This window comes from Camelus ferus, chromosome 32 (assembly GCF_009834535.1).
Source record: "Camelus ferus isolate YT-003-E chromosome 32, BCGSAC_Cfer_1.0, whole genome shotgun sequence".
Lineage (NCBI taxonomy): Eukaryota > Metazoa > Chordata > Mammalia > Artiodactyla > Camelidae > Camelus > Camelus ferus.
The window spans coordinates 1,165,767-1,191,195 of record NC_045727.1 but is presented as its reverse complement, the minus strand read 5'-3'; the positions used below and the strand labels follow the sequence as shown (position 1 = coordinate 1,191,195).

General features: G+C 49.7%; 2 protein-coding genes across 5 annotated transcripts in view; both read left to right on the top strand.

Moving 5' to 3' along the window:
- ZNF664 (zinc finger protein 664) overlaps positions 1-7,894 on the top strand; it is a 39,272-nt gene extending 31,378 nt beyond the window's left edge. For all 3 annotated transcript variants that reach the window (XM_014553766.2, XM_014553767.2, XM_014553768.2), the window contains 2 exons: positions 3,820-3,883; positions 3,989-7,894. In XM_014553766.2, coding sequence (XP_014409252.1) covers positions 4,583-5,368 — 786 coding nt within the window. In that variant the 5' untranslated portion in view covers positions 3,820-3,883; positions 3,989-4,582 and the 3' untranslated portion in view covers positions 5,369-7,894. The remainder of the gene's footprint in view (positions 1-3,819; positions 3,884-3,988) is intronic.
- LOC106728837 (refilin-A) overlaps positions 1-25,429 on the top strand; it is a 234,102-nt gene that overhangs the window by 31,358 nt on the left and 177,315 nt on the right. For both annotated transcript variants that reach the window (XM_032471295.1, XM_032471299.1), the window contains exon 2: positions 18,113-18,222. The gene's annotated coding sequence lies outside the window, so the exon portion shown is untranslated. The remainder of the gene's footprint in view (positions 1-18,112; positions 18,223-25,429) is intronic.

Below are 25,429 nucleotides of genomic sequence, written 5' to 3'. Positions count from 1 at the left end.
GTGGTGAGGCAGCTGCTGTTTTAGGAAAGGCTGCGCTGGGGATCCTTGGTGGTAGTTGTCCTTCCTTTGTTCTTTGGTTGGTCATATGATGGATTTGCTGGAGGTCCTTTTGCTTTATCTGTTTCCTGCAGAGTGTAGCTTACTTACCCTCGCGTGGTGAGACTCACCGATGTGTCCAGGCGTTTTACCTGGAAGGAAGGGCAGCCCCCGATTCCCCCTCCAGAGGAACTCTGGCTGGAGTTGATGACAGACGACTGCAGGAACTGCACGTTCGCTGAGTCTGGCGTTCGTCAGCCTCTCCCTGCAGCCAGTCCGACGGACACCCTGACGCTGCCTGCTTCCTTCCCAAGTAGGGGCCACTGGGAGGGCCCCACGCACCCTGCTTAGCGCACGAGGGCCAGAGGAGTAGTGGTCTTCCCACGTCTGTGCCTGTCACTGCCGCCCTCCCTCTGCTCTCCGGTGACGTCTGTGCTGCACACGTTCCCACGTGCTCAGGGTTGACTGGGGAATTCACAGCCATTGCGGGGATTATATCTGTTTAGTTCAGTTTCACTCTGTGCAGTTTGCTTAGCTCTGGGATCAGTTTGTCATTGCTAGAGGAGCAGAAAAAGAATGCCTTCCCAGCATTCACCAATTCTGTCATCATGGAACATCGCAGACATACACACGGGAAGGGAGAATGTTGAAGCCGCCGTTTACCCGTCACCTGGTGCCGCAGTTACAGCAGTTCTCCCACGTTGGCTTTTTCCTTCCTTTTTATTTTGGCCAAAGCATTTTAAGACACATCTCAGACATCGTCTCGTTTCATTCTTACAAACTCCAGTGTCCTCTAAAAATACAGACATTTGTTTACACAACTGCAGAGGCATTATTATCACACAGGCAGGGTGAGCAGTGCTCCTCGCGTAATCTGAAACCCGGTCCCTAGTCCTGGTTTCCCTAACTGCCCCGTTGATTGTTACCTCTCAGGTCTGTCTAACCTGGGGCAGCCCCGCCCCCCAGCCTTTTCCTCTTGCCATTTACTGGCTGCAGAAATGGGCAGTTGTCCTGTGGACTGGCTCACATTTTGATGTTTCTCTGCTTATATCTGGGTTGTTCCTTCACCCCCCCCAGTTCCTTCCAGTAAAAATGAGTCCTGGAGGCGTGTTTGGCGAGGATGTTTCAGGTGGCATCATGCCAGGAGGTGCAGGTCTGGTGGATCCTCCTTGGAGTTACGCTCACGTTGACCCGCGGGTTCAGGGGTTGACAGCCTGATCCCTGAGACATTAGAAGTTCATGATCAGCCTTTCGCTTGCTGTCTTCACCCATTTCTTACTGTGGTCTGAATCAGGCGTTTCATTAGGGTTGCACACTTACTCGCTGGATTGTTGCTTTTCATGGAAGTTAGTCCATAGAGAAGGGTAGGATGGATGCATCAGTCTTTCCTTTTAATTCTGAGTTTCAAAGCAGGTAAAAGTTGGAGTGTGTCTCTCTGCCTGTCTGTTCCTCTCTTTCTTTCTCCACTCCTCCCCACCCCTTGTAATCATCGTGAACTCACGGGGCTTGGTATATGTAGTGCATTTCAAAGGATTGCACTCATTATTCTTTCTGATGCTCAGTTGTCCCATTTTTGGCCAATGGGAGTCTCTTCATAAACTGGCATCTGTGTTCCTTTGGCACGACTCTCTTGCGTTCTGGCATAACAAGATGTCCCCAGGCTCATTTTGTAAAGTGCTGCTCTGGCCTTGAAACCATCCGTTCTGCAAGGATCCCTGTGCCATTGGTGGAACAGGGCGCATACGGAAAGGGACCACTGCTGTCAGCTGTCATTGCTTCCTGGCCTTTTTGGTGACAGAGCTTAAAAAAAAAAAAAAAAAAAAGACCTGAATTTACACTGATATTTCTAAATCAAAAAATTTTTTTGTAAATCAAATTTTATGTTACAGGATTTTTTCCCTCAACTTAGACTTTATATTTGTGTCTCATTTCTTTTACCTTGAATCTTGGTTCCTAACAATATTAACATAATGACTTATTTGATTATCTTAATTTATAAAAACACCAATGCTATTATAACTGACTTAAACTATTGAAAGAAGTTTGATTTCTCTGCAGCTTTGTTTGTCAATAGAATGTCCCTCTAAATATGTACAGTCAGTCTGCTGTACTCAGAAGTCACTTGTGAATATGTAACCAACTTGAAAATTAAGGTTCATTTTCTTCATTTTGTTTTAAAAATTTAGGGATTGCTTTTCTCGTTTATTTAATTTTCCAAATATATAAACACTGATATGTTTCCAAAGTCAAACCTACGTACCATGTTACATTCAGAGAAGTTTTACTTCATCCTTTTCTCCTTCCTCCCCCGTAGGTGACCATTTAAGTTCGTTCTGTATCATCCTTCTCCATGTTTACTTCTGTGCATCATTTAAGGAAATACCTAAATATACGCACATGCCCCTCCTTTTTGCACAGGAGTGTCGTTTTCTGAGTCACCGCCCAAGCATGTGCTTCGTGTCGGTGCACACTGCTCTGCTCATCCCCTTCCCGCTGGCTGAGCAGGCTCTCATCATGAGGAAATGCCGCAGTCGGTGCAGCCTCTGCCCTGTGAATGGGCCTTGGGTTCCCTGCAGCTTTGCCGTGACAGATGCTGCCTCAATGAGTAAACTGGGATGTTGGTCATCTCCTGTTTTTGCCAGTGTATCTCCGGATGGATCTCTAGATCAAAGGGTAGATGCGTATATAACTTTTCAGACACTGACGGTATTTTTTTTTTGCTGAAATTTTGGTTATGCAGTTGAATTTCATAATCCTAACACTTTCACCTAGAAAATTTATTTTGCGATTTTAATGTTAAAGAAATCGGCTCAGTCCCTCATGTACCCTGTCTTTGTATGGAACATGTTATTGAAAGTGTTATACTCTATTACTTTCATTAATTAATTGAAGTATCACTTACTGAATATAGAATACAGGACAAGAAAAGGTGGCTAAGGGGTCCTAAACCTCAGAAGATTTTAAATTGAATATTTTGGGATCTTCTATTTGGTATATATTTTGTCCCATGTTGGTCATCGAAAGTCTGGTACTAAGGCCCTGGGAAATGCACCTGGACCTGCTGTAGCAGAGTGAAGCAGGATGTGTTTGCGGGGCGCAGGGGCGTCATAAAGTCCTCTGTAGGTGCCTTCAACAGATGGTAATTGAACACCTCCGCTCTGCCAGAATGTAACAGTGAGCAGCACACAGAGTTCCTCCCTCCTGGCATTTATATTCTAGTACAGGAGACAGATCAGAAAGCAAGGAACTGCAAGAAAATTACGAGTTATCTATGCTTTGAAGGAATCGAATAAGAGATTGAGATAGAATCTCAGCCAGGGGCTTCTGTATGTAGGGGAGAGGCAGCTGACACCACCAGCCACGTATGAGGTGGGGGAAGGTGGGGGCCGGCCACGCAGGACCTTGGGTTTTAGGTTAAGGATTTGGATTTTAAGTACATCAGGAAACCTTAATTGAGGACAGTTAAGTAAGGGAGTGGCGTCTGATGCTGATACATTGCACGCTTATTCTCCTGCTGGATCAGAAGGCCGCTCAGTGTTACGCTTTAGCTCCAGAAGCAGCAACATCGCCCCTTCTGAAGCTCCAAGTGCGGTGAGTTTTCCTGCCTGCTCCGTGACGCAGGGCGGCTGCTTCTCATGCTCACACGCAGGTCTTCTGAGGACTTCTTTTCTTTTTCAATGATACTCCATTGATGTTGCTCGGATAATTACAGTGAGTGGTTGTAGTTGGATTATGTACTTGGGCTGTGAACGGAGCGTGATGTCTACAAATTCTCTTCTTCAGACCTGTAACTCCAAGAGACACATCTGTCTGGAAGATAAGAGCTCCTTCCTCAAGACCAGAAAAGGTCTGTTACTGCTGTCATGTTTATATGAAATCAATTATGGAATCAGTTGCAACTTTCTGGACAAAAAATCCCTTTTCAATATTTGTATTTACGTTTCTGTTACAGGCAGCTGGAGTGATACGTGTGTGGGGAGCCTTCACAAGGAAGGACTGGCGTACCTGGACCCGAGGAGCTTGCTTCCTGCGAGGGCTCCTGTCTGATGCGCAGGAGGCAGAATGTCACAGTGACTCTGCGAGGGGAGGCCCCAGGGGACCGAGAGCAGCACACAGTGTCTCACCCTCTGCCACGAGGGGCGCTGTGCAGTCCTTTTCCTACAAGTGAGAAGTACCAGGCTGTTCTCCAAGAGGAAGAGTCCAGGGGCTTAGAAACACAGAGGCTTGCACCTTGGGAGCCCCTTGGAATGTTGACAACTCAGGATCTAAAAGAAAGTGCTGTGTTAATGAGTTACAGAGTTCATGTGGACGTAAATGTCACTTTATAACCAATAACGATACTGAGTGAGGAACACTATGCAGGAAGAAACCTTCCATAGGAAGGCAGGCAGGGTGAAGCTGAGGCTGACCTTAAACCTACCGAGCAGAGCGAGCCTGGGATAAGCGCCAACATGGCCGAGTGAGAGACTCTGCACAGTAGCGGTCCTGTAGCTAGAGCAGTTGTAAGGAAATTTTCCCCTCTAAATCACGATACCAAATAGGAAAAATGATCTACAAGTGCCCCATGTGTAGAGAATTCTTCTCTGAGAGAGCAGATCTTTTTATGCATCAGAAAGTCCACACTGCTGAGAAGCCCCACAAATGCGACAAGTGTGATAAGGGCTTCTTCCACATATCAGAGCTCCACATTCACTGGAGGGACCACACGGGAGAGAAGGTCTATAAGTGTGACGACTGCGGTAAGGATTTTAGTACTACAACGAAACTTAACAGACATAAGAAAATCCACACGGTGGAGAAGCCCTATAAATGTTATGAGTGTGGCAAAGCCTTCAACTGGAGCTCACATCTTCAAATTCACATGAGAGTTCATACAGGTGAGAAACCCTATGTCTGTAGTGAGTGCGGAAGAGGCTTTAGCAATAGTTCAAACCTTTGCATGCATCAGAGAGTCCACACCGGAGAGAAGCCCTTTAAATGTGAAGAGTGTGGGAAGGCCTTCAGGCACACTTCCAGCCTCTGCATGCATCAAAGGGTGCACACAGGAGAGAAGCCCTACAAGTGTTACGAGTGTGGGAAGGCCTTCAGCCAGAGCTCGAGCCTCTGCATCCACCAGAGGGTGCACACCGGCGAGAAGCCCTATAGGTGCTGTGGGTGTGGGAAGGCCTTCAGCCAGAGCTCCAGCCTCTGCATCCACCAGAGGGTGCACACCGGCGAGAAGCCTTTTAAATGTGATGAGTGTGGGAAGGCCTTCAGTCAGAGCACTAGCCTCTGCATCCACCAGAGAGTGCACACAAAGGAGAGAAACCATCTCAAAATATCAGTTATATAAAGCGTTTCGCTAAGAGTTAAAAATCTTAAAACCCATAAGTGCCACTAGGAAGGAAACCCTGTAAATACCTACATTGACCCAAGAAATCTTTACAGCAAGCCCCAGCAGAACACTGTTTTCGAGGAGGCATGTGTGAGCTTGATTTTGGGGATTCAGGCCAAGTGTGTTCCGCAGCTTGACTTTGAAGCTGGGGTCCCTCCGAGCACCTGCCCAGGACAGGCTGTGAGGCCCTAAGTTGTGGACGTGTGTTTCCTGGGGTTCTGGCGCGATGCTCCAGTAGCTGAAATACTGCCCGGGAACCTGTGATCACTGCCCAGCCTCCTGGGTCACCTATGCTTTCCCTAACAGTTGCCCCAGGTATCATATCCACCCCCACCTCTCCCGGTTTCGGGAGCTCAAGACCTTCCTTCTCTTGCCTCGAGCATACTGGTGAACGCGTTTGGGAACGGCCAGCTCCCACCGAGTAGTGTCCTGGTATTTCTGAGGTTAACACTTGATCCAGCCTCTACATGTCTGTCCATATATCCCATTATTTCTGAACTCACTTTACCTGTGTGTTCTCAAAACACCCATAGATACCCACCCCTTCCTAGATGGCATTAAATTCCATTTTAGATTTCAGGCGACTCATAATTTCCATTCACTTTGCCTGTCAGAGAAATTGGCAGACATACATGCCCTTGAACCTTCCTTGAACTCTTTTTTTAATTTTGTGAATTCTGCTAATCACTGTGTCTCTGTTTAGTCAGACTTAATTTTCTAGTGGCTACATCACATATTTTTAACTTGAATTTTTTTTTTTTTTTTTTGAAATAGCTGAATGTAAATAGGGAGGAAGAAGCAAGCAAAGTTAGAACTTTTCTCCATCCAGAATTGCCCTCTTGGGCTCCTCCGGCGACGCGCGGGGCTCCTCCCCAGCTCGGGGAGGCCGTGGGAGGCAGGAGGCGTCGCTAACTAGTCTCTGTTTCTGTAATTTTGGGCGATGAGGTGTCGGAGTCCTCGACACCCCTTCACTGAGGAGGGTGTACCAGTTCCCGTTCAGGCGTGAATGTTTCTGTTAGTCTCTCCTTTTCTTCATCCATTCAACAAGCATTGACGGAACGCCGCCCGTGTGCCGGGCGCTGCGCTGGGCGCTGGGAGCAGCGCGGAGGAAGACAGACAAGGGCCCTCCTCTCGTGGAGTTGCTTCTGCTGGAGGAGACGGATGATGAGCGAACAATGACGTAGTTTGAGATAGTGATTAAGTGCTATGAGGAACATAAACTAGGGTGACGATTTAGCGCGGTGGGGGGTGGGGGCGGGGGGCGTTAGTAGCGGTCAGGGAGGCCTTCCTGGGGGCGGGCGCAGGCGCTGCGGGGCCGGGCGGGGGCGACCCTGCCCGCCAGCGCGGAGCGGGAGGCCGGCGGCCGGGCCCGAGTGTAGTGAGCAGTGGGGAGGGGGCGAGGTACTGAGCTGCTCAGTATCCTGACATTTATAGGCCTTTTTTTTTTCCGGCTAGATTGATGTTAAAAACTCATGTGGAGGAACTCAAGGAATGTTTAGAAGACCAAAAGTCCCCAATGACAAGAACAAAAAGCAACTAATTTTTAACTTTGTTTTTCTTCTCATTCCTGTTTTCATTGATTTCCCACATGTAGTCCTTCTGCTCAGGAAGTCTTTGGGGAAAATTAAGGCTCTTTGAGGCTCTGAAGTGGGTGATCACGTTAGCAGTGTCTGTCCACTGTCTGAGAGGTTGGAAAATGAACTACCCAAAATAGTCATCGAAGTACTAGAACGAAGTGTGATTTTTCTCTTCATATTTGAATTGATTTTTTCTGTTGGACTGGAAGGGGTTTTTCTGTAACTAAAACCTCAACGCATAAAGGGGGTTAAAAGGAGCATGTATCTTACTGGGTGAGCTGCGAACTAGAGATGGGATCTGGGGGTGCGTTTGTTACTGTCTGAGGTTTAACCCAGATGCCTCAGCACACCTTTGGGGAGTCACTGCTCATGCGTCTCCTCCTTTTTGCAAAGAGAGGGCTGGCTTAGTTATTGGATAAAGCCCCTTCCAGGCCTGAATTCCTCGACTATGATTTACTGTGGTGTCTTAACACTCTTTCATGTCACAGCAGCGTGGAGCTTTAGAGAAAAGCCTAGACTTTTAGTTGATAGAGAGCCAGCTGAAATATCACTGATAGACTTTTAGTTTTAGGAAAAGTTGGTTTGATTTCTAGCTTTGTTACTATTAGGTATGTGAGCTTGGGCAAATCGCTTGATCTCAGTCTAGTTTTCTCATGTACACGATGAGGACATTAGGCTAAATGATTTCCGAGTTTCCAGCTAGTCCTAGAGTTCTATATTTCTACATAGTTGAATTATTTTATCATGCTGTTGCTGGGGAATACGACTAACACTTTTGAAGCTACTAATTTTATGTCGAGCTTTAAAGTCCATAATTGTTATCTTCAGAAAATATTATTTGACCTACAGTATGTCCAAATCAATTTAATAAAATCACTTTATAACAGGGTTCTGTGCTTGACATACAGTTGTGTGCATTTGGTGGTCATTGTGGGGGGTTGGCTTACACTTCAACATGTCTGGGGCAGCCATATAATAGAGTTTGGGGGGTGGGGAGCTGTTAATGCTTATAAATGAGGCCAACGGGCCCAAAGTGGGGAGGCCTGGCACCCGTAGCTGAAGCAGGGGTGGCCCGCGGCCCCCGCCCCCCGCAGTGGTCCTGACTGTGGGCCAGGTGTCCGCCTGCTTCTAGCGCCGGGTCTGCACTCCACCACTGATGCAGAAGCCGTCCAAACGGCCCTGTTGATGTGAGTGGGGTGGGAAGAGAGGTCACATGTGGGCCCAAGGTCACCCCTGGGTCACGCCTATGCCTGCTAAGATTTTAGGGTGTGAGAGAGGTCAAGACCGGCGTCACAGTTTCTAAGGGGAGCCTGAGCAGATGGCGAACTGTGTCCTCCAGGTCTCTTACCGGAAGGGGGCGCTCTTTCACATCGGCCCAGTAGCACGCGGCGGCTGCTGTAGAGACGTGACGCCCAGGCCCGTCGCGGGCCACCTGGGGGAGGCCGTAGGGGAGTCTGGTGGTGTGCGAGCTTGGTCAGGATGACTTCCAAGGGGCCTTCCAATTCTTGGTTTTGTTATCCTAAATTTTTAAAAAGTTATTAAGCAGTTTTTTTCTGTACAACCTGCTGTTATCCTCAGGAATTTGGGGGAAATAGGTGAAAGCAAATATCAGAAGCAGATGGAAAAAGCACACAATGTAAAATCAAACCCCTAAGAAGAGATGAGAAAGGCCGATGCCAAGTGTAAGTCGCACTGCCGAGTCAGGACACGTGGACTGGGATGTGGGGGGAGGGGAGACGTGAGTGTAGGTCGCACTGCTGAGTCAGGACACGTGGACTGGGGTAAGGGGAGCGGAATGTGAAGGTGACTCGGCCCTTCCTCTGCGACCTTACGCAGTTTAACTTCTCTGAGCCTCAGGTTTCTCATCTGTGGAACGGTCTTGAAAATACCCGACTCATGCGGTATTTGAGAGAACTAAGCACGTATAAAGTGCCTAGCCTTCAGTAACCGTAGTGACGCAGCAGAAAAATTGTCGCTGCTCCCAGTTGCCTATTCAGATGAGTCATGTTATTTGGAGTTCTGTTCTGCTGAGCACCGTGATGGGTTTGGTGCCCAGATTTGGGGTGGGGCCTGGAGAGGGCTGGATTGCTCCCCATGATAAGAAAGCAAAGAGCTTGAGTCTCCCAGGATAGTCGGAGACAGAAAATACAGAGTCGAATTGGAAAGGGGGTCAAAGAGAAGGACCCAGCGGAGTGGGGCGGTGTAGGGTTGCCTGCTTTCCCGTATGAACTGTGGTGACCACAGCAGCCCTCCCTGAAGTCTGGGGATGCTGGTCTGAGTGGGCTTCTTACGGAAACCAGTGGAAGGGCCAGGTATTGGGTCCAAGCTGAAGTGGGCCAGAACCTGAGTATCACACGTAAACAAACGCTGGGGCCAGAAGAGGGCGGCTGCAAGACACACGCTGTGAAGAAGGCACAGAGATCTTTGGGAGAGCTTGCAGCCTCCGTGGGCCTTGGCCACCCAAACCCTGTGGGGCAGGGAGGCCCCCTCTGTTCCCACTGCTGGTGTGCGTAAGGTGGGGTGACTCTGAGGTCACAGGGACCCGGGAACATTTTTATCATCATCATGTTATATTTAGGCACACAAGCAAATGCAGAGATTCCAAGGCCTTGTGTGTGTTCCACGCGTCAGTGGGAACTCAGATCTCAGTGGAAGGTGACTGTTAAACCAAAGCGCTTTTAAAGTTGGGATACACCCATATGCAAATAAAATACATTTTTAGAGTAAAATAATAGCATGGGTGGGCTGCAGGTGAATTTATACATTTTATAGACTGTTTTGTGTGTACCCTGCCAGTAACTTCCTCAGTCCTGCTTCTGAAGATAGGCTCACTCAGAGACTTTCCCCTCCTCCTCTGTAAGGCTGGCCTGGCCCAGGTCTTCTCTGCGTCACGAATTAAGGTGGGAGTGTCGTGTTTGGAGAGTTTTTAAACCTGGGATCTGTAGGCGGGCTTCAAAGAGGTCCAAAACCTTCTTAAATTGCATGCAGAGTTTTGTGGATGTGTGAGCATATGCATTCTTCTAGGAAGGCGGGCTTCACTTGTGACTAACAGATAAGGAGCGCTGACGGTGGGAGGGAAACCATCTGATTGAGCCACACAGTTCTTCATTGTGTGCCAGGACCTTGGGCACTGGGGCACCTGCAAGGTCAGAACCAGGGTGGGTCCCGGGAACGAACAGAAAGCGATGGCGTAATGAGGAAGAAAAGTAACACCGTGCTGTGTTGGGAGGAAAGAAAAGGCCGTTGGCATAAAACGAAAGCTCTGTACGCACCCGGTGTTAACGCAAAGCTGCGTTGCGGTGTAACGTCATGTGCTCAAGAGAAGAGTCCTGTGAACAACGTGTGAGCGTTTGTGCAGGTGAGAACAGCTGGGCCGTCCGGAGGGCCCGGCCGGAAGTGGGGAGAGCTGGCTCCTGAGGGGAAGACCCTGGAGCCGCAACCGGTCTGTCTCTTGGTTGCAGGGGAGGCAATTCCTGCTGTAACATTGGAGCGAGGCCCCCAGTGCTGGTGTGGATTGTATTTAGATTCTCAAATAAACCTGTTCGTATGGCCTGGTGTGGTGTTTTTCTGTGTCCCACTTCTCCTGCCTGGAGTACAAAATTGAGGAAACAGTGCCTTGTTAACAATTAAATCAATCACCTTGAGCCTTCACCCTGTCTGTCCCCCAAAATGCCCTGTTCACCGCAGCGCTCCTCTCCCCCTGCACGGCCCGCTCCTCCCTCTCTGGGGAAAGCTCAGGCCCCACAGGGGCTTAGTCGAGAAGGCAAGTCCTGCCTCTAACACCCCGTGGAGAAGGAGCAGGCGGTCTTGGCTGGTATCCCAGCAGGCCATGTTTCCCATGTCACTGTTGACAACGTGTAGTGTTGGAGAGGCCTGAATTCTCTGCGTGTTGCACACCAAGATAGCTCACTCGATCCCGTGACCATCAGGAGAAGAAATGAAAAACAAGGAAATGCAAAATAAGATGGCAGGAGTACCTTTCAACATAGCATTCACCATACTAAATGTGAACGGGTTAAATTCTGCTGTGTGCACATTTCAAGTTGAACGGTCAAGTTCACCACCAATGTGTTGATTACAAGAGGCCACCTAAGACAAAGAGGTGACCAAAGGTTGAAACTAAGGGAGTGGAAAAACATCCCAGGAAAATGCCAGCAGAAAGGAAGCCAGTCCTGATAGGATGCATGGTGAAAAGCATCCATTTATGGAAGAAGCAGTTTGTCAGGACAAATAGTTCTGTACCTTTATTTGGCTCAAAACACAGCTCTGAATGATACAGTTTATGTTGTTAGAAGTACAATGAGTAATTCATTCCCGACTGCAGCAGGATATGTGAATCCTCCTGTCTTAGAATCTGCAAATCAACTAGGCAGAGAAAGATGGAACTGTTCAGCCAGCACCCTTAACAAACCTGATCTATCAGCCGCCCATGAACTTTGTGCCAAAAACCCCTCTTGGAACGTTTATAAGAACTGACCACATTTTATGCCAGAAAGAAACTCTCACCAGATTCCAAAACGTAGAAATCTCACAGGCCACACATTCTCTGCCTGTAACAATAAAAATCAAAGTTGCTGAGAAGGAGCCTATTGACTTGAAAATTAAAAAACCAAAAAAACCTCAAAAAAAACAACCAAGCAAAACAGAGTATCTCCTTCCCCTCCAAGTTGACTTTAAAGAGGAAATGAAGACAAGCACAGACAGTTCACAGACGAGTGAATGGCAGGGATGGCATCACATGACATACCTCGATGGATGGAACCAAAGTGCGTAAAAGGCTTTATAGCCTTAAATTGATGTATTAAGTAAATATTAAAGCTGAACCAAGCCGTTGAATTTACAAGCTGAGGGCCTTCATTGAGCTCAGGCGTTCTGTTCCTCTCAGCTGTCACTGTGCTGAGTCATTCTGAAAAATAAGGACAACATATAATGTGCCGCACCCCCCCCCCAACACCAACCCAGCCCAGGCAGTCAGTGCGGGCAGAGGAGGGACCGCCGGGGTCCTGAGGGGCCACCCTTAGGTAGGTTTGCCAGATGAAATGCAGAATGTCCAGATACATTTGAATCTCACGTATTTGACCTACTGACACAAAAAATGATTCATTGTTTACCCACTGCTAATCCGAAGTTCACACCTGACCAGCTGCCCTGCATTTTCATTCGCCAAACCCGGCACCCCTGGCTGAGGGAAGGCTGGGGAGGGGCTCTCGTGTTCAGGAAACGGGTGTCGTAGGAGAGTGCAGGAGACCCCAGGCAGCTGTCGTGGGATGGGGAGACCTTCCTGGTTTCTACAGTCAAGAGAGGCTGCACACCCCTGGTGCATGCTCCGGGTTCACGAGGACAAATCAGATCCAGGACTCCTGGGCACCTCGGCACCTGGACACCTGGATCTTGGGGGAAGGCTCCGTGGGGCCTGGGAACTGAAGTTAGGGCCACCTTGGGCCAGGCAGTCCTCCTTCCCCAGGGTCAACACACAGACCTGGGCCGACTCTGGGCCAGGCATCCACGCCAAGGTCAGCTCTTGTCCAGGGGCTGCCTGGAGGTGATGGGACGCAGTGAGGGCGGCGGGCTCCTGGGACGTTCTGGAGTGTTCAGGAGTCTCTAAGTTGTAGCGTTTTGGAATAATTGGAAGCTGAAAGAGACAGAAATCCTAAGAGGGAGATACTAGACTTTATCTGCCCGTGGATGCTCAGTTGATAAAGCTCACACCTTAGGGTTTGGTTATTTACCACAAAACACTGACCATCTCGGATGTGCTCAGGCTGCGGAAGTGAGAAGAGGCAGTGGGGCCTGAGGGTGGCGGTACCCGAACACCGCAGAGGTGGACGTGTGGTGATGGGGACCCAGGCTTCTGGACGCAGAGTCCTTCCACCGTGTCCAGCTGTGACCTTGAGCAGGTTTATCCCTCTCCAAGCCTCAGTCTCCTCATCTGTAAAACAACAAAGGAATGAGCGTAGGGACCTCACAGGATGGTCACCAGGCTGAAACGAGCTTAAATGTGTGCAGTGCTCCACTCGGCACCCAGCACAGCATGGGTGTCCCCAGGTCTCAGCTGTTGTGACTGCCAGATACCCCCTCCCGCCCCGCCCTGCCCTAGGAAGGGGCAGCGGTCCCCAGTGCTGTTTGGATCTTGCAGAAAGGTCTGGCCCAGCCAGTGCAGGGCATGGCGCCCTCAGCTGGGCCTGGAAGCGAGGGTGGTGGCTGTGCTGGTTTGGCAGAAGCCCAGAGGCACCCAGCGAAGGGAGCTCCAGCCCGCCTGGTCCTGGAGCTTGTGGACTCAGACTGGAACTGTGCCAGCTGTCCTGGGCCCCCAGCTTGCAGACGGCAGGTCGTGGGACTGCTCGGCTTCCGTGATGACCGGAGCCTCTCCTCCCTGCAGTGAGTCTCTTTCTCTGCATGTCTCTGTAATCCGTTGGTTCTGGTTCTCTGGAGAGCCTTCATGGATGCAGCCCTCAATATGTTTGGGGCTTGGGGCCGGGATACAAATGGAGACCCACATCCCATGTGTTTGCACCTTTGAAAGTTATGAATCAAGCTAACAAAGTGTCCAGTAAAACATGTTCTAGTCTCCTACAGGAAGGCCGCTTGGCTTGAGAGTGACTCTTGAGAGTTCCATGCTGGTCATGGTGGTCCAGGAGGGTGGACACCCCAGTCCAAGTCCTGCCACCGCCACCCCACAGCTGCCCTTTGTGGGTCCTTGGGCCAGGTCATCACCAGCTGCCCCCCTGCTTGTTGGGGGTGGTGCACGGGGAGAAAGGGTCACACTGCGCCGTTTGGGGAGGAACGGCGGTTTGGGGCAGGGTGTAGAGGTGGGGATCCAGGTCAGCACATCCCCGTGGCCCCTCAGAGGGTCTGAGAGGGGCCCTCTAAAGCATGAACCTCCTGACCAGATCCCAGGGCAATCCAGACCAACCATGCGCCTTCAGAGATTAGTTAGGGCCAGTATGAGGCAAGGCCTGGCCCAGTGAAATTTCTGCCCCATGTGAACAAACAAAAATAAAATTTATAGAATCATCGTTCAAAGGAAAGAAACAGAAACCAGAGTCCGTGACCTCCGTCTTCCATCACGAGTCCAGGGCACCCGCTAGTCAGCCCCCTCAGCTCCTTCCGTGATTTCCCCTGTGCTCTGACCTCACTTTGGCCAAGCCGTTTACCCTCCTCAGACCGAGCAGCAGGAAGACGTGTGGATCATTCTTGCCAGTGGGAAGCCTTTCCATCTCGACGGAAGTGCTAACCTAGACCCTCAAGAGGTCCTGGGCCGCGGGATGCGGGGAGTGCAGACAGTCACCAGCCTCAAGTGCCGAGCGCCGGACATCCCTGGAGGCGGGCAAGGCCCCTGTCGTCAGGGACCCGCAGTGAAACGGCTCGCGGTCCTCGTCAGCCCGAGCCTCAGCCGGCGTCTCTCCTGTCTTCTCTCCCTCACCCTCGCAGAGAACACGCACAGGATAACGTCCAAGCGCCCAGAGCCCTCCGGCCCCTCTGACAACTCACTTCTGAGCACTGACACAGGTTTAACGTGCAGACTGATTAACTGCTCGGAAAATCCCCGCGCGTATGGAATAATCAAAGAGATGTGTTGCTTTGGAATTAATCATATTTCATTTGCCTTCATGATTTAGTTTTGAATAATACAATCAAATTAGCTGACATTCCTTGCGCAAACGGGAGTTAGGCAGGTGTTTGGGAAAGAGCCAACCGTTTGGTGGAAAAAGGCAAGCCTGGGCTTCTTTTTTTATTAGCGTTAACGCACCTGTCTCGCTGGCTGTTTCTGAGGTATCACTGCCCTTCAGCGCTGTTAGTTACAAAGTGATCACCAGGATAAATCTAGCTACCGTTTGGCAGCCTGCATACAAAGTTCTTGCAATATTATTGAATAGATTCCCCCACGATGGACATTTCACCCCCCTTGACTCGTTTATTTTATAAACTCGAAGTTTGTACCTCTGAATCTCCCTCCCCTGTTTCTAGAGTTGACACATTTTGGAACAAAACTAAATAAAACAAAACCACCTACACACATTTTATTGGCATTGCTGAGTCAAATGCCGAAGTTATTTTACATAAGGAAGTAAGAGCTGCTGAGAATTAAAAACCTGACAGTTCTGTGTTGCGTGACTAGAGAGGCTGAAAATTAAGTCCTTGGTTACTTTGGGTCCAGCAAGTTAAAACGGAGTCATTTCGCTTGGGAAAATAAAGCAGTGATGTGGCTTGAAATGCGCGGATAGCCCCCTCTAGTGGTCAAAGGGGGGCAGGTCAGGGGCTATAATCTGGGTTCTTTGTAATTATCCATCTGGGCCCCCAATTTCCATACAATTTTCTGAAGATTTTCCCCACCTTGGATGGAGGGGACGCAAAACTGCCATTCTCTACTTGTTATCTGAATTACTTTTAAAAGATAATTTTTTTTGTCCATAAAACATCTTTCTGGCGCAACCCAAATGCTGTGAAAGCAGCCACTATGAAATGTTGCAAAACTTCAGTTTAACCGGTTCTCGCTCCCATCTATGCCGTTCTTATCTGATTTAAACGGTGAGCCTCATGCCCTCACTCCGTTTACTTTGTTTCATGTATTTAAGTTCTTTGTTAATTCTTTCTAAGAACTATTAACTGTAACTAGGCTGGTCCTTCAATCACTTAAAACAAAAAATTAATAATGCTGAGACTCGGTGGTTTCGTTCGTGCAAGAGATAGTATTGTATAAAAAAACGGAAGCATGATGTGCGTTCATCAGGCAATTCCTCTGGAATAGGATCAAGTGAAAAATGGATGGTCTAGCGTATCCATCATTAAGTTACAAACCACTACTTCATTTGTGCTGTGGATTGAAAAAATAGATTTCCTTTCAAGGACTCAGACCATTGCATGTAAATCGTACAACAAATGACAATGGTTTTTTTGTTGTTGTTGTTTTAAAAACTGCTTAGTGAAGCGTGCCAAGAATTGTCTCCGATAAGACAGCCTATTGAGAAAGCAATTCTTTAGGCTCTAAAAGTCCCCAGCACGTGTGTCAGTAGATTAACGTTATCTCCACTTCTCCTTTCTGGTGGGGCTCAGCAGTGACCACTATCTGACCAAAGAAAGTTCTGCTGAAAATGTTAAGAATGCTGAAAAGATGGGGAGATGGCCCAGCAGCACAGGAGAGCAGATTTTAGAGACCGGAAAAGCTTATGAGCTCATGGGGGGTTAAAAAATACCCCTTGTCCTCTGCCTCCTTTTCCTCCCCTCTGGGCAATGATGTGTGGAACTTACAAAGCACCTTTATAGTTTAGACGTTGGCCCTTCTATCCTAACATGCTGATCATTGTAATGGTCACAGTGATTCAAAGGGAAAAAGATATTCCATTTCCATTTTATGCACGAGACACTGGAAAGAGCGTTCCGTGACTTGCAAAAATGAGGGGGCAAAGCTAACCAAAACACCAGGTATCCTGGAATTACCGTATGATCCAGCAATCTCACTTCTGGGTACACACCCGGAAGATTTGAAAGCAGGGACCCCAGCAAACGTTCATACGCTCATGTCCATAGCGGCACTGCTCGCGATAGCCGGAAGGTGGAACCGACCCTTATTCACTGACAGATGGACCAGTAGGCGAAATGGGGTCTGTCCACACTATGGGGTATTACTCAGCTTTAGAAAGGGAGGAGATTCTGGCACACGCTACCACGTGCTTGAACTTGGAGGACACCACGCTGAGTGTCATACACGCACTGTAGGATTCCACCTATATGCGGTCCCTGAAGTAGTCCGCTTCAGGGACAGGAAGTGGGAGTGTGGTTTCCCGGGCTGGGGAGTTCGTGTTGAATGGGGACAAGGTTTGTTTTGGGGATGATGAAAAAGTCCAGGGGATGGATGGTGGGGCTGGTTGCACAACAATGTGAATATACCTCATGCCACTGAACTGTACACTTTAAAAAAAAAAAGGCTAAAATGGTAAACATGTCCATTTCACCACGGTGAAAAAAGTGACAAGAAGAGGGAAAGAGGCTTCTTGGAGGAATATTTAGGATGTAGAGTCAAAAAAAAAAAAATCGCACTGGGCGTGTATTTTGAAGGCACATTTCCTGGCTTTGATCCTGGTCCCCTATTTCTTAGCTGTGTGAGTTTTGAGCCAGGTGCTTGACCTCCCTGTGCCTCCAACTCTTCATCTGTAAGATGGGAATAAGATTGTACCTGTTGCCTGTGGCTCTTGTAAAGCTGAAAGAAGAACACAAGACCTTGCCCAGAGGGAGCTGCAGTGAGACTGGCCGCCATTACTCTCCTGGCCAAGGACTCGCTTCTAGTCAGTAACAGCACCTCATACGAAAGGCGTGTCCTTCTGGCTCCAGGGCCAGTCCCCCATCAGGGTGCGCACGGCGCACATCAGGTTATTTGTTGGATTGAACTGAAAGCAAAGTGCTCCTGCCTTTGGAAGGAAATCATTGCAGTTTAAAGATGATCAGAAAATGCATTTAAGGAACTTAAAGGTGTCACAACATTGTCGATACTCTTCTTATAAGTGAAATTAAAGGATAGATACATGTGATTTTCAAATAAAATAAAATGAAAGTGCACTTAAAGAAAACAAGGCCACCACGTATCCTGAGCCTCAAACCGGTGCTCTGACAGTTAGGGAGTTACCTTCTTCCTCTGGACCAGCAGCTGAGCCGCCCGTCAGCTCAAGCAGGTGAACTTCCACTGAGCGTCTGCCTAAGTGAAAGGCACCTTGTTAACGGCTGAAAATACAGAGGATGGTATCAAACATGCTCCTTACTATACATGTTTCGCCAGGTAGGAGAGAAAAACTTCCAAACAAATAATTACAGCACAGTGTCGTAGATCACCTGCAGAAGTATGTTTGAGGTACAGTGTTAGTGCAGAGGTGGGCGTGAATAACCCTCCCTAGGGCCATGGAGCCAGCAGAGGGCTACCTACGGGAGGGTTTTAAGGGATGTATAGGAGTTTGCTTGACAGGTAGAATGAGAAAGTACCCTCCAAGCAGAGATGGTAGACACCAGTGGTTCTCAAAATTCAGCGTGCCTCAGAATTACCTGGAGGACTCATGGAAACAAATCACTGAGCCTCACCCTGACTCTCTGATTCACTGGGTGTGGGTGGCGCCTGAAAATTTTTGTCTCTGTCAAGTTCCCAGGGGATGCTGGTGCCGATGCGGTTGCCCCAGGGACCACCCTTTGAGAGCTGCCGACTTACATGAAGAACTGGAGCATGAAGTCAGAGCATGTGCTCGGGGAACTGTAAGTAAGCCTGGCATGGCTGGAATTCGAAGTGTCTGAACGCCATGTTGAAAGAGCTCGGGAGAGGCCGTAAGTGCCGGGGAGGTGCGGGCACGGGAAGTAAAGAAGCACACAGTTGTGTGCTCCAGCCACAGAGGCCCCCTCTGCTGCGACCGTCCTGCCAACAACTCAGGAGGTGGGTGTCATCTTGCCTGCTTGACAGACGAGGTCATCATGGAGCACGAGGTTAGCTGATTGGAGAGAGAGGGATAGGAGGCAGAGAGCCTCCGACTTGGTGGCTGAGCGGAGTTGGGCAAACAGCATTAAGGTCTTTGACTTTGGAGATTGATACCAGGCGATACCAGCGACCAAGACAGGAAGTGCAGGGGGCGGGACGTGTCTGCAAATATTCTGTCAGAATTTGGGGCAGATAAACTCCCTCCGTCCCACAGGTGCCTGTCCTCTGCCCTCTCCCCGTTCACGACTTGCTTCCTGGTTCACTTTGTCTCTTACTTTCTCATTCCCTCACTCCTCTACGTTTCCCTTCTGATGTGATGTTCACCACCAGGTTACAAATTCTTAACAAGATTTTCTTCATCCTCATCATGGGCTTAATTCTTAAAAAGAAAAATATAATGATGCAGGCAGACAAGGGAAAAGGGCAGAACTTGAAGTCACTGTTGGAATCCAAGCTCCTTGAGACAGCGTGTCCTCTTTTTATTCTGAAAAATTTTGGAGAGAAAATGGAATACTTGACGCCCATATGTCCATGTGACAATTATTAACACTTTGCGGTTTTAGCTTCATCTCCCTGCCAAGTATTTTAAAGTGTATTTTAAGATGTTTTAAAGTGTATCTCAGACATATGATACTTCACTTCTAAATAGCTGTGTATGTATCTCTGGAAATACATTTTCCTGTCAATCGCAGCAGCACCGTCATGCATGAAAGACGAACAAATCTAATACTCAGTCTATATTCAAATGCCCCCCAATGTCTCCCCCCCCCAAGATTTTATAATTTTTTTCCAAACATCAGATCAATTGAAAGAATTTTACGGTGAACATCTGTATACATACCCACTGCTTAGTTCTGCGGTTAACATTTTGCTGTTTGCTCTATCATGTACTATCCATCTGTCCGTCCTTCTGTTTGTCCTTCCATCCATCTTCGTTTTTCAGTGCTCTTCAAAGCACGATGCAGACGCTCAGCGTTCCTCTGCCCAGACACATCAGCACGGGCATCGTTCTCAAGAGTTCAATATTTGTTGTTACTGTTTTTCTTCCCCTTTGAGGTGAAATGTACATATGACATAGTTTTCAGTGTCCTGTTGGAGGAGTTAAGACAAATGCAGACGCCCGTGTAACCCACAGCCCTGTCAAGTTGCGGAGCATTATCCTCACCCCGATAGTTCCCGCAGGTCCCTTCCCCACCCCCAGCTCCCCACCCACAGGCAGCCGCTGCTGAGTTTTCCTACCACTGCGTCTTCCGGAGCTTCACGTAAACAGACTCATACGCGGTGTGCTTTGCGCGAGGCCGCCCTATCGCAGCGCAGCGTCTGAGGCTCACCGTGTTGGGTGCGTCTCGCTGGTTCCCTCCGTTTTATTGCTGGACGGAACCCCGTCCCGTGGATAGCCGACCCTTACTCATTGGTGGACCCTCGCGCTGTTTCTTTTCTTTTCTTTTTTTTTTTTTTTTGACCAACGCTGCAGAGAACATTTGTGTGCAGGGTTTTTTTGTGTTCTTGCTGTTGATTCTCCCAGATGTCTCTTACTGCCGGTTCGTTTTAACCTTGACCCAGTCAAGGTCCCCACGTTGCAATTAGTTGCTGAGCTTTTAGGTCTCTTTTTAATCTCACGTGGGAGGGATCAGATTCCGTGATGTGCCCACAGCCCTGTGACCTGGCTGGCATGAGGAGGAGCTCAGACCTCGACAGCTCCTGAGCCCCTTGCGTGGATTTTAGGTTCACGGCTGGAACGGTTTGGTTGCGCCCCGGCCTCTGGCCCGGGGGTGGGGGACACCCTCCAGGCAGGAAATCTGCGCGCACCCCGCCCCCTGCCAAGTGGCCGCTTTCCTGGGGGATGACGCACTGCCAGCCTGCGGCCGCAAGAGGGCGCTCGCTCGCTGTAAATGGTTTGAATTCATCAGGCCTGGCAGCGGTGAGAAATCTTTTTAAGATTTTTCCCTCGGTGTTTTCCATTCCGTTAAGTCCAATGGTGACATTTGCTCAATTGCTCAATGAGCATTTACTGAATACCCACCACGTCTGATCCATTTGCCACTGTGGGCGGCAAAGAAATGAGACGTTCTCCCGGCTGGTGACGCCCCCACCCGGGCAGGGAAGGCGCTCGCCCCAGGCCGAGGGGCGGCACCTAGCGGGGCGCCCGGGAGGCGGGGCGCCGGCACCTGGCCGGCCCGGGGCGTCGTGGTGTCGGGCGCCGAGGCGGAGCGGCCGGGAGGTTCCGGAACCTGGGGCGCGTCTGCAGAGGCTGGAAGAGATGAGGTGGCCCAGAGCGGGGACGTTTGGAGCGCGTTCACTGCTCTGAGTGCCCTGCTGGTGTCTTCCCGGGGCCGAGTGGCAGGCGGTGGGTTGGAGAGGTGTGGGCGGCGTGACTGGGCCAGGGAACTGGCTTGACTGGCATGACTGGGCTGATGGGACCTGCACTGGGAGCATGCGGGGACTGTGGCCGAGGGTCGCCTCTGAATTCCGCAGCCGCCACCAAGACCGCCTGGGAGGGCAGAGGAAGAAGGCGTGTTCTGGAGTGCCCTCAGAACATTCTTACTTCGGGCATTGATGTGTTGAAGTCAAATTCCTCGCGTTGTATTAATACTCCTTCACTGCTTTCCAGGGGGGACAGTGGTGAGATGTTCCACCTGTTTAAAAAAAAAAAAAAAGGTAATCCTGACACTTGTTAAAATGGTATGGAAGACTTTATTTGGGACCAAACTACCTCACTGCCGGTGAGAGGGGGGCTCAGCGCTGAAGAAGCAGAGACCCACTGGGGTCTTACAGTCAACCGCGGGGCGGGGCAGCGGACGGAAAACCCCCAAGAGGGAAGTCAAGGGTAGGGGTCCTTGCTAAACCGCCTCAGCAGGATTCTTGCTGAACAGGGCGAGGGGATCAGACGGCAAGGGTCGGGGATCCTTTCTAAACGGACTCAGCGGGACTCTTGCCACTTCCGGACCAGCAGGTGAGGACAGGGCCCAGGGATGAGGCCTGGGGAAAGCAGGGCTCAGAGGAGCCCGACTGAGGTTTGGAGAAGAAGGGACTCTGTGTCCGGCCTCTGGCATTGACCGCATCCTTCACAAATGCAAGTTCCAATATGTGAAGTGGGAAGTATTTCTAAAGTGGGGAGTCTGTGTATATATATTTTATTGAAGTGTAGTCAGTTTACAACGTTGTGTCAATTTCTGGTGCACAGCGTAATAGTTCAGTCGTACATGCACATACATACATTTGTTTCCATATTCTTTTCCATTAGTGGTCACTACAAGGTACTGAATAGAGTTCCCTGTGCTCCACAGTATAAACTTGTGTATCTACTTTGTATATAGTAGTTAGTATCTGCAAAGTCTATATTTTTTTAAGTGGAAGGTACTCATCTTACTGAAATAGAAGCGTGATAGTGGTGAAATGGATAAATACATCTATTTTGATCAAGATATAACCCTGAATCACTTTTATACAACTGTAAAGGTTTCTTGATGCTATACGTCAGTGGGAGAAGTCAGTTTGATTTACAAAAACAGATGAAGCAGCAGATAAAGGATTGAAGTGACCTTTTGTTTACACTTTTGCTGGAAGAGATGGTATTAGTGAGTTAAAATAGATGTGTAAAATAAAACAAAGATATAAACTGCTTTTGGTGCATTGAAAGAAGGCGGTGCCTTTGGTCATGACTAGATCCCCAGTTACCAGGCTGATGTGTAGACACACACGCTGATTTACATTGCTATCAGTCCTCCCCCTCACACACATTACTATGTTTATAAAGTATAAATGTTTCCATGAAAATTTATATTTTTCTTTTTTTTTCTTGTCCCCATTCTCCTTTAAACTCCCCTTTTCGTCACTAAGGGGCAGCTAAGTAAGTGTGTGGGTTCTGGACTGGACTCCAGCACCATCTCACATGGGCCGCATGGCTTTAGTTTGCCTGACTGTAAAATGGGGTAATAATAGTGCAGCCTCTCAGGAGCGAGGCAGGGCCGGCACAGTTCCTCGCATCCGCCTCAGGCACCAGCTTGGTTTTGGGTTGAGACAGTCTTTGACTCAAGTTTGATGTAAGCTGGAAGTCCAGCCAATTACTCTGCTCTGCGGATCAAACAGGAAATCATTTCCCCACCTTGCCCATGAAGTTTGGTGTGCCCCTGAACTTCTCGTGTTATGCGGTTAAGCACGAATTATCAGCACTCACTTGGTTCCAGAAAACTCAGAGGACATCATTAATGCTTCTTTTCCGTGGGATTGCCCAACTTTAAAAATCCATTTCTCCCTTTAAGGGAGAAACCCCCACAGATGTTAAACACAGAACCAGGGTGTCTAAAACGAGGAAGCAAGTTCCACCTTCAACATGAGGCTTGCAGAGAGAGAATTAACTCGGAAGTGGCCGGGAACCCGGCCCCGGAGGCCGCGGTAAGCAGCGATCAGCTCTGGTTCATTTCTCTGCGTTACCAGCTCAGCGGCCCTGTGACTGGGCCCTGGGTGAGTTCACAGCAGGGTCGAACGCCTGATCTTCTGTTTGGAAAACATTCTCACCCGTGGAATAGTTTATCGGAGGGATCAGAACTCGGAAAGAATGGAAAAAGGAAATGGAAGAGACCAGCCCGACCTTGTTAGCTCCTGGTAGGACAGGAAAAGGATATAAGAACCAAAAGTTCGCATCTTTTTACCTGAGCAGCCGGTCCTCTGACCTGGGCTCCGCGTCACACCCTCAGGGGTCAGGGTCCTGGGCAGAGGTGTCTGTATCAGTGTCTGGTGGCTCCCGTAATTCACATAAGGTCCCATTCACAGGTTCACAGTGGACATGAGTTTGGGGGAGGCACTGTTCACCCCAGCATGGCATCCAGATGGTCACACATGCCAGCACCTTGCCTGCCGGGGAGCAGGAAGAGTGCGCCTCCACCTTGGTTAACACAGGTGGGCCCCACCTCGAGGCAAAACCCACGAAATGGGGCCCCCCAGTAGGAGGGGCACTTGGATGCTTGACAGTCAAAAAGGGCTTTTCCCTAACGTATGGCCTCATTGCTGCGGGGAGGTCACCAAGGCTCCGTTGGTGTAAAACTAAAAGTTAGCCATGGTGATGAAACACCGTTCATTCTTAGCTGTCTTCTGCAGTCTCTTACTGTCTTCTCACTCATCAGTGAGTGCAGGGTGAAAGGAGAATTGACAGATTCAGATTGAATTGGGTCTTTCCCCAGCGAGGACTCTCAAGGCAACACAGACAAGGCTGTCTTCCCTGGTGTGTGTTCCAGAACCACCCGTCCTGGCCTCATCGGAGCTCTTCTGACGGAAACGTTGACACTTAGCATTTGTTTTCTCCCGGGCACGGCTTCTTCCCGGGCCTGCAGCTGTGCAGGGGGGCTTCCTGCATCCCTAAGTCTGACTGTGGTACCAGCCCCGCTTCCCCGTGCATCCTAAGCTGGCAGGAGCCACAGAGTCAGGGACAAGTCAGGGACTGCCCTCCAGCCTCCCTCCCTGTCCTCTGCCTGGTGCCTGGCGCCCTGTGCGGCTGATCGAGCGGAAGAGCAGTGCCTGTTCCCACTGTGCGGGGAGCAGTAACCACGCGGTCATTTTCCAGGGAGACGGGCAGCCAGCTGCCTGCAAACACACTTTCCTGCCCTACAGAACTGCCACGTGTGGGATAAAAGGACCTTGGCTCCTGAAAAATCAGCAGTTCTATCACCTCTGTCTGAGCTTGTAGCCAGCCTCCCAGGTGATCCAGGAAGCAGCCCAGGTGCCTCACGGAAAGGTCAGCCCCAACCTTGCTTTTCCCATCACTGGGCACGGGCGTCCTGAAATGCCACAGGCCTGTGGGCCAACCGAGAGGCTTTCCCTTTTGGTGTGCATGTGTTTTGGTTTTTGGTTTTTTGCATCCTTAAGTCAGAGAAGGCAACCAGACAAAAAGATAAGAAGCTGCCGGTGTACTGGGTTACTTTAGGCCAGGGTTTCTCAGCCTCAGTGCTCCTGACCTTTGGGGTGCTCACGTCCTTGCTTCGGGCGGTCCTGGGCACTGTAGGAGGGTGAGCAGCATCACTGGCCTCCCCCCATGAGATGCCAGAAGCATATTCTCCCAGTTGTGACCAGCAAGGTCTCCAGGTATGGCCCTGAGGGGGTGGAGGTGGGGGGCAGGGCAGAATGCCGCTGGTTGAGAACCACTGCTTGAGCCATGATTAGGATTTAGTCCTAAATCCTGGAGAGGGACCAGGTGTCTGTGTGCATCAGGCATCTGGAAGAACTTCTCTGCTCGTCTGCACAAGTCCCGATTTCTCTCCGTCTTCGGTGCCCACTCTTTACAGAGGGACAAGAGAGGCCAATCAAATACGTTACCAGGTCGCTGTGGACGACAGCCCTGCCCCAGAAACAAAGGACCCAGGCTTCCTAAAGCACAAGAGAAGGAAAAAGAACAGCTCCCCATGTTCCTTAATTCACACATTTTTTTGTAGCTGCCTCAGCTCCTCCGTGAAACTAAAATATTAGGAGAAGAGCAGAATTAATTCAAGCACCATTTGAAGTCAGGCCTCTGCTGCATTTTCTCTGAAAAGATAAATGAACAAAAGAGACAAAAATCTGCTCTCGGGGGCCTTGTCCTCCAGCCGTGATGAGCGTGGTGCTGTGTATAATGTTATAAAGTTACCGGGCCGCTGCTATCAGACTGTTCGGCTCTTCTTCCGGGCTTTTGTACCCACGTTCCCTCTTATCTCCTTTCCTTAGCTTCACATCCTAAGTTTGCAAAGAGCAGAGAACAGGAGTCAAGCCCAGCGCTGTGCCGGGCGAGCACCTGGGGGTCCTTTGGTCCTGGGAGCACCTGCACCTGAGGAGCTGGAGTTGCCGTGTGTCCCTGTGCGGCCACCAGGTCCGGAAGTTGTGTGTGGGCTTCCCTCGGAGGCTGAGTGTGCGACCTTTTGCATGCCCCCCTGGAACGGGTTGCACACTGGAGATTCCCAGCATGTGGGCGAAGGAAGTAATTGTGGAACCAGATTGGAGCCGGTTGTGCAAAGTATCGATTTC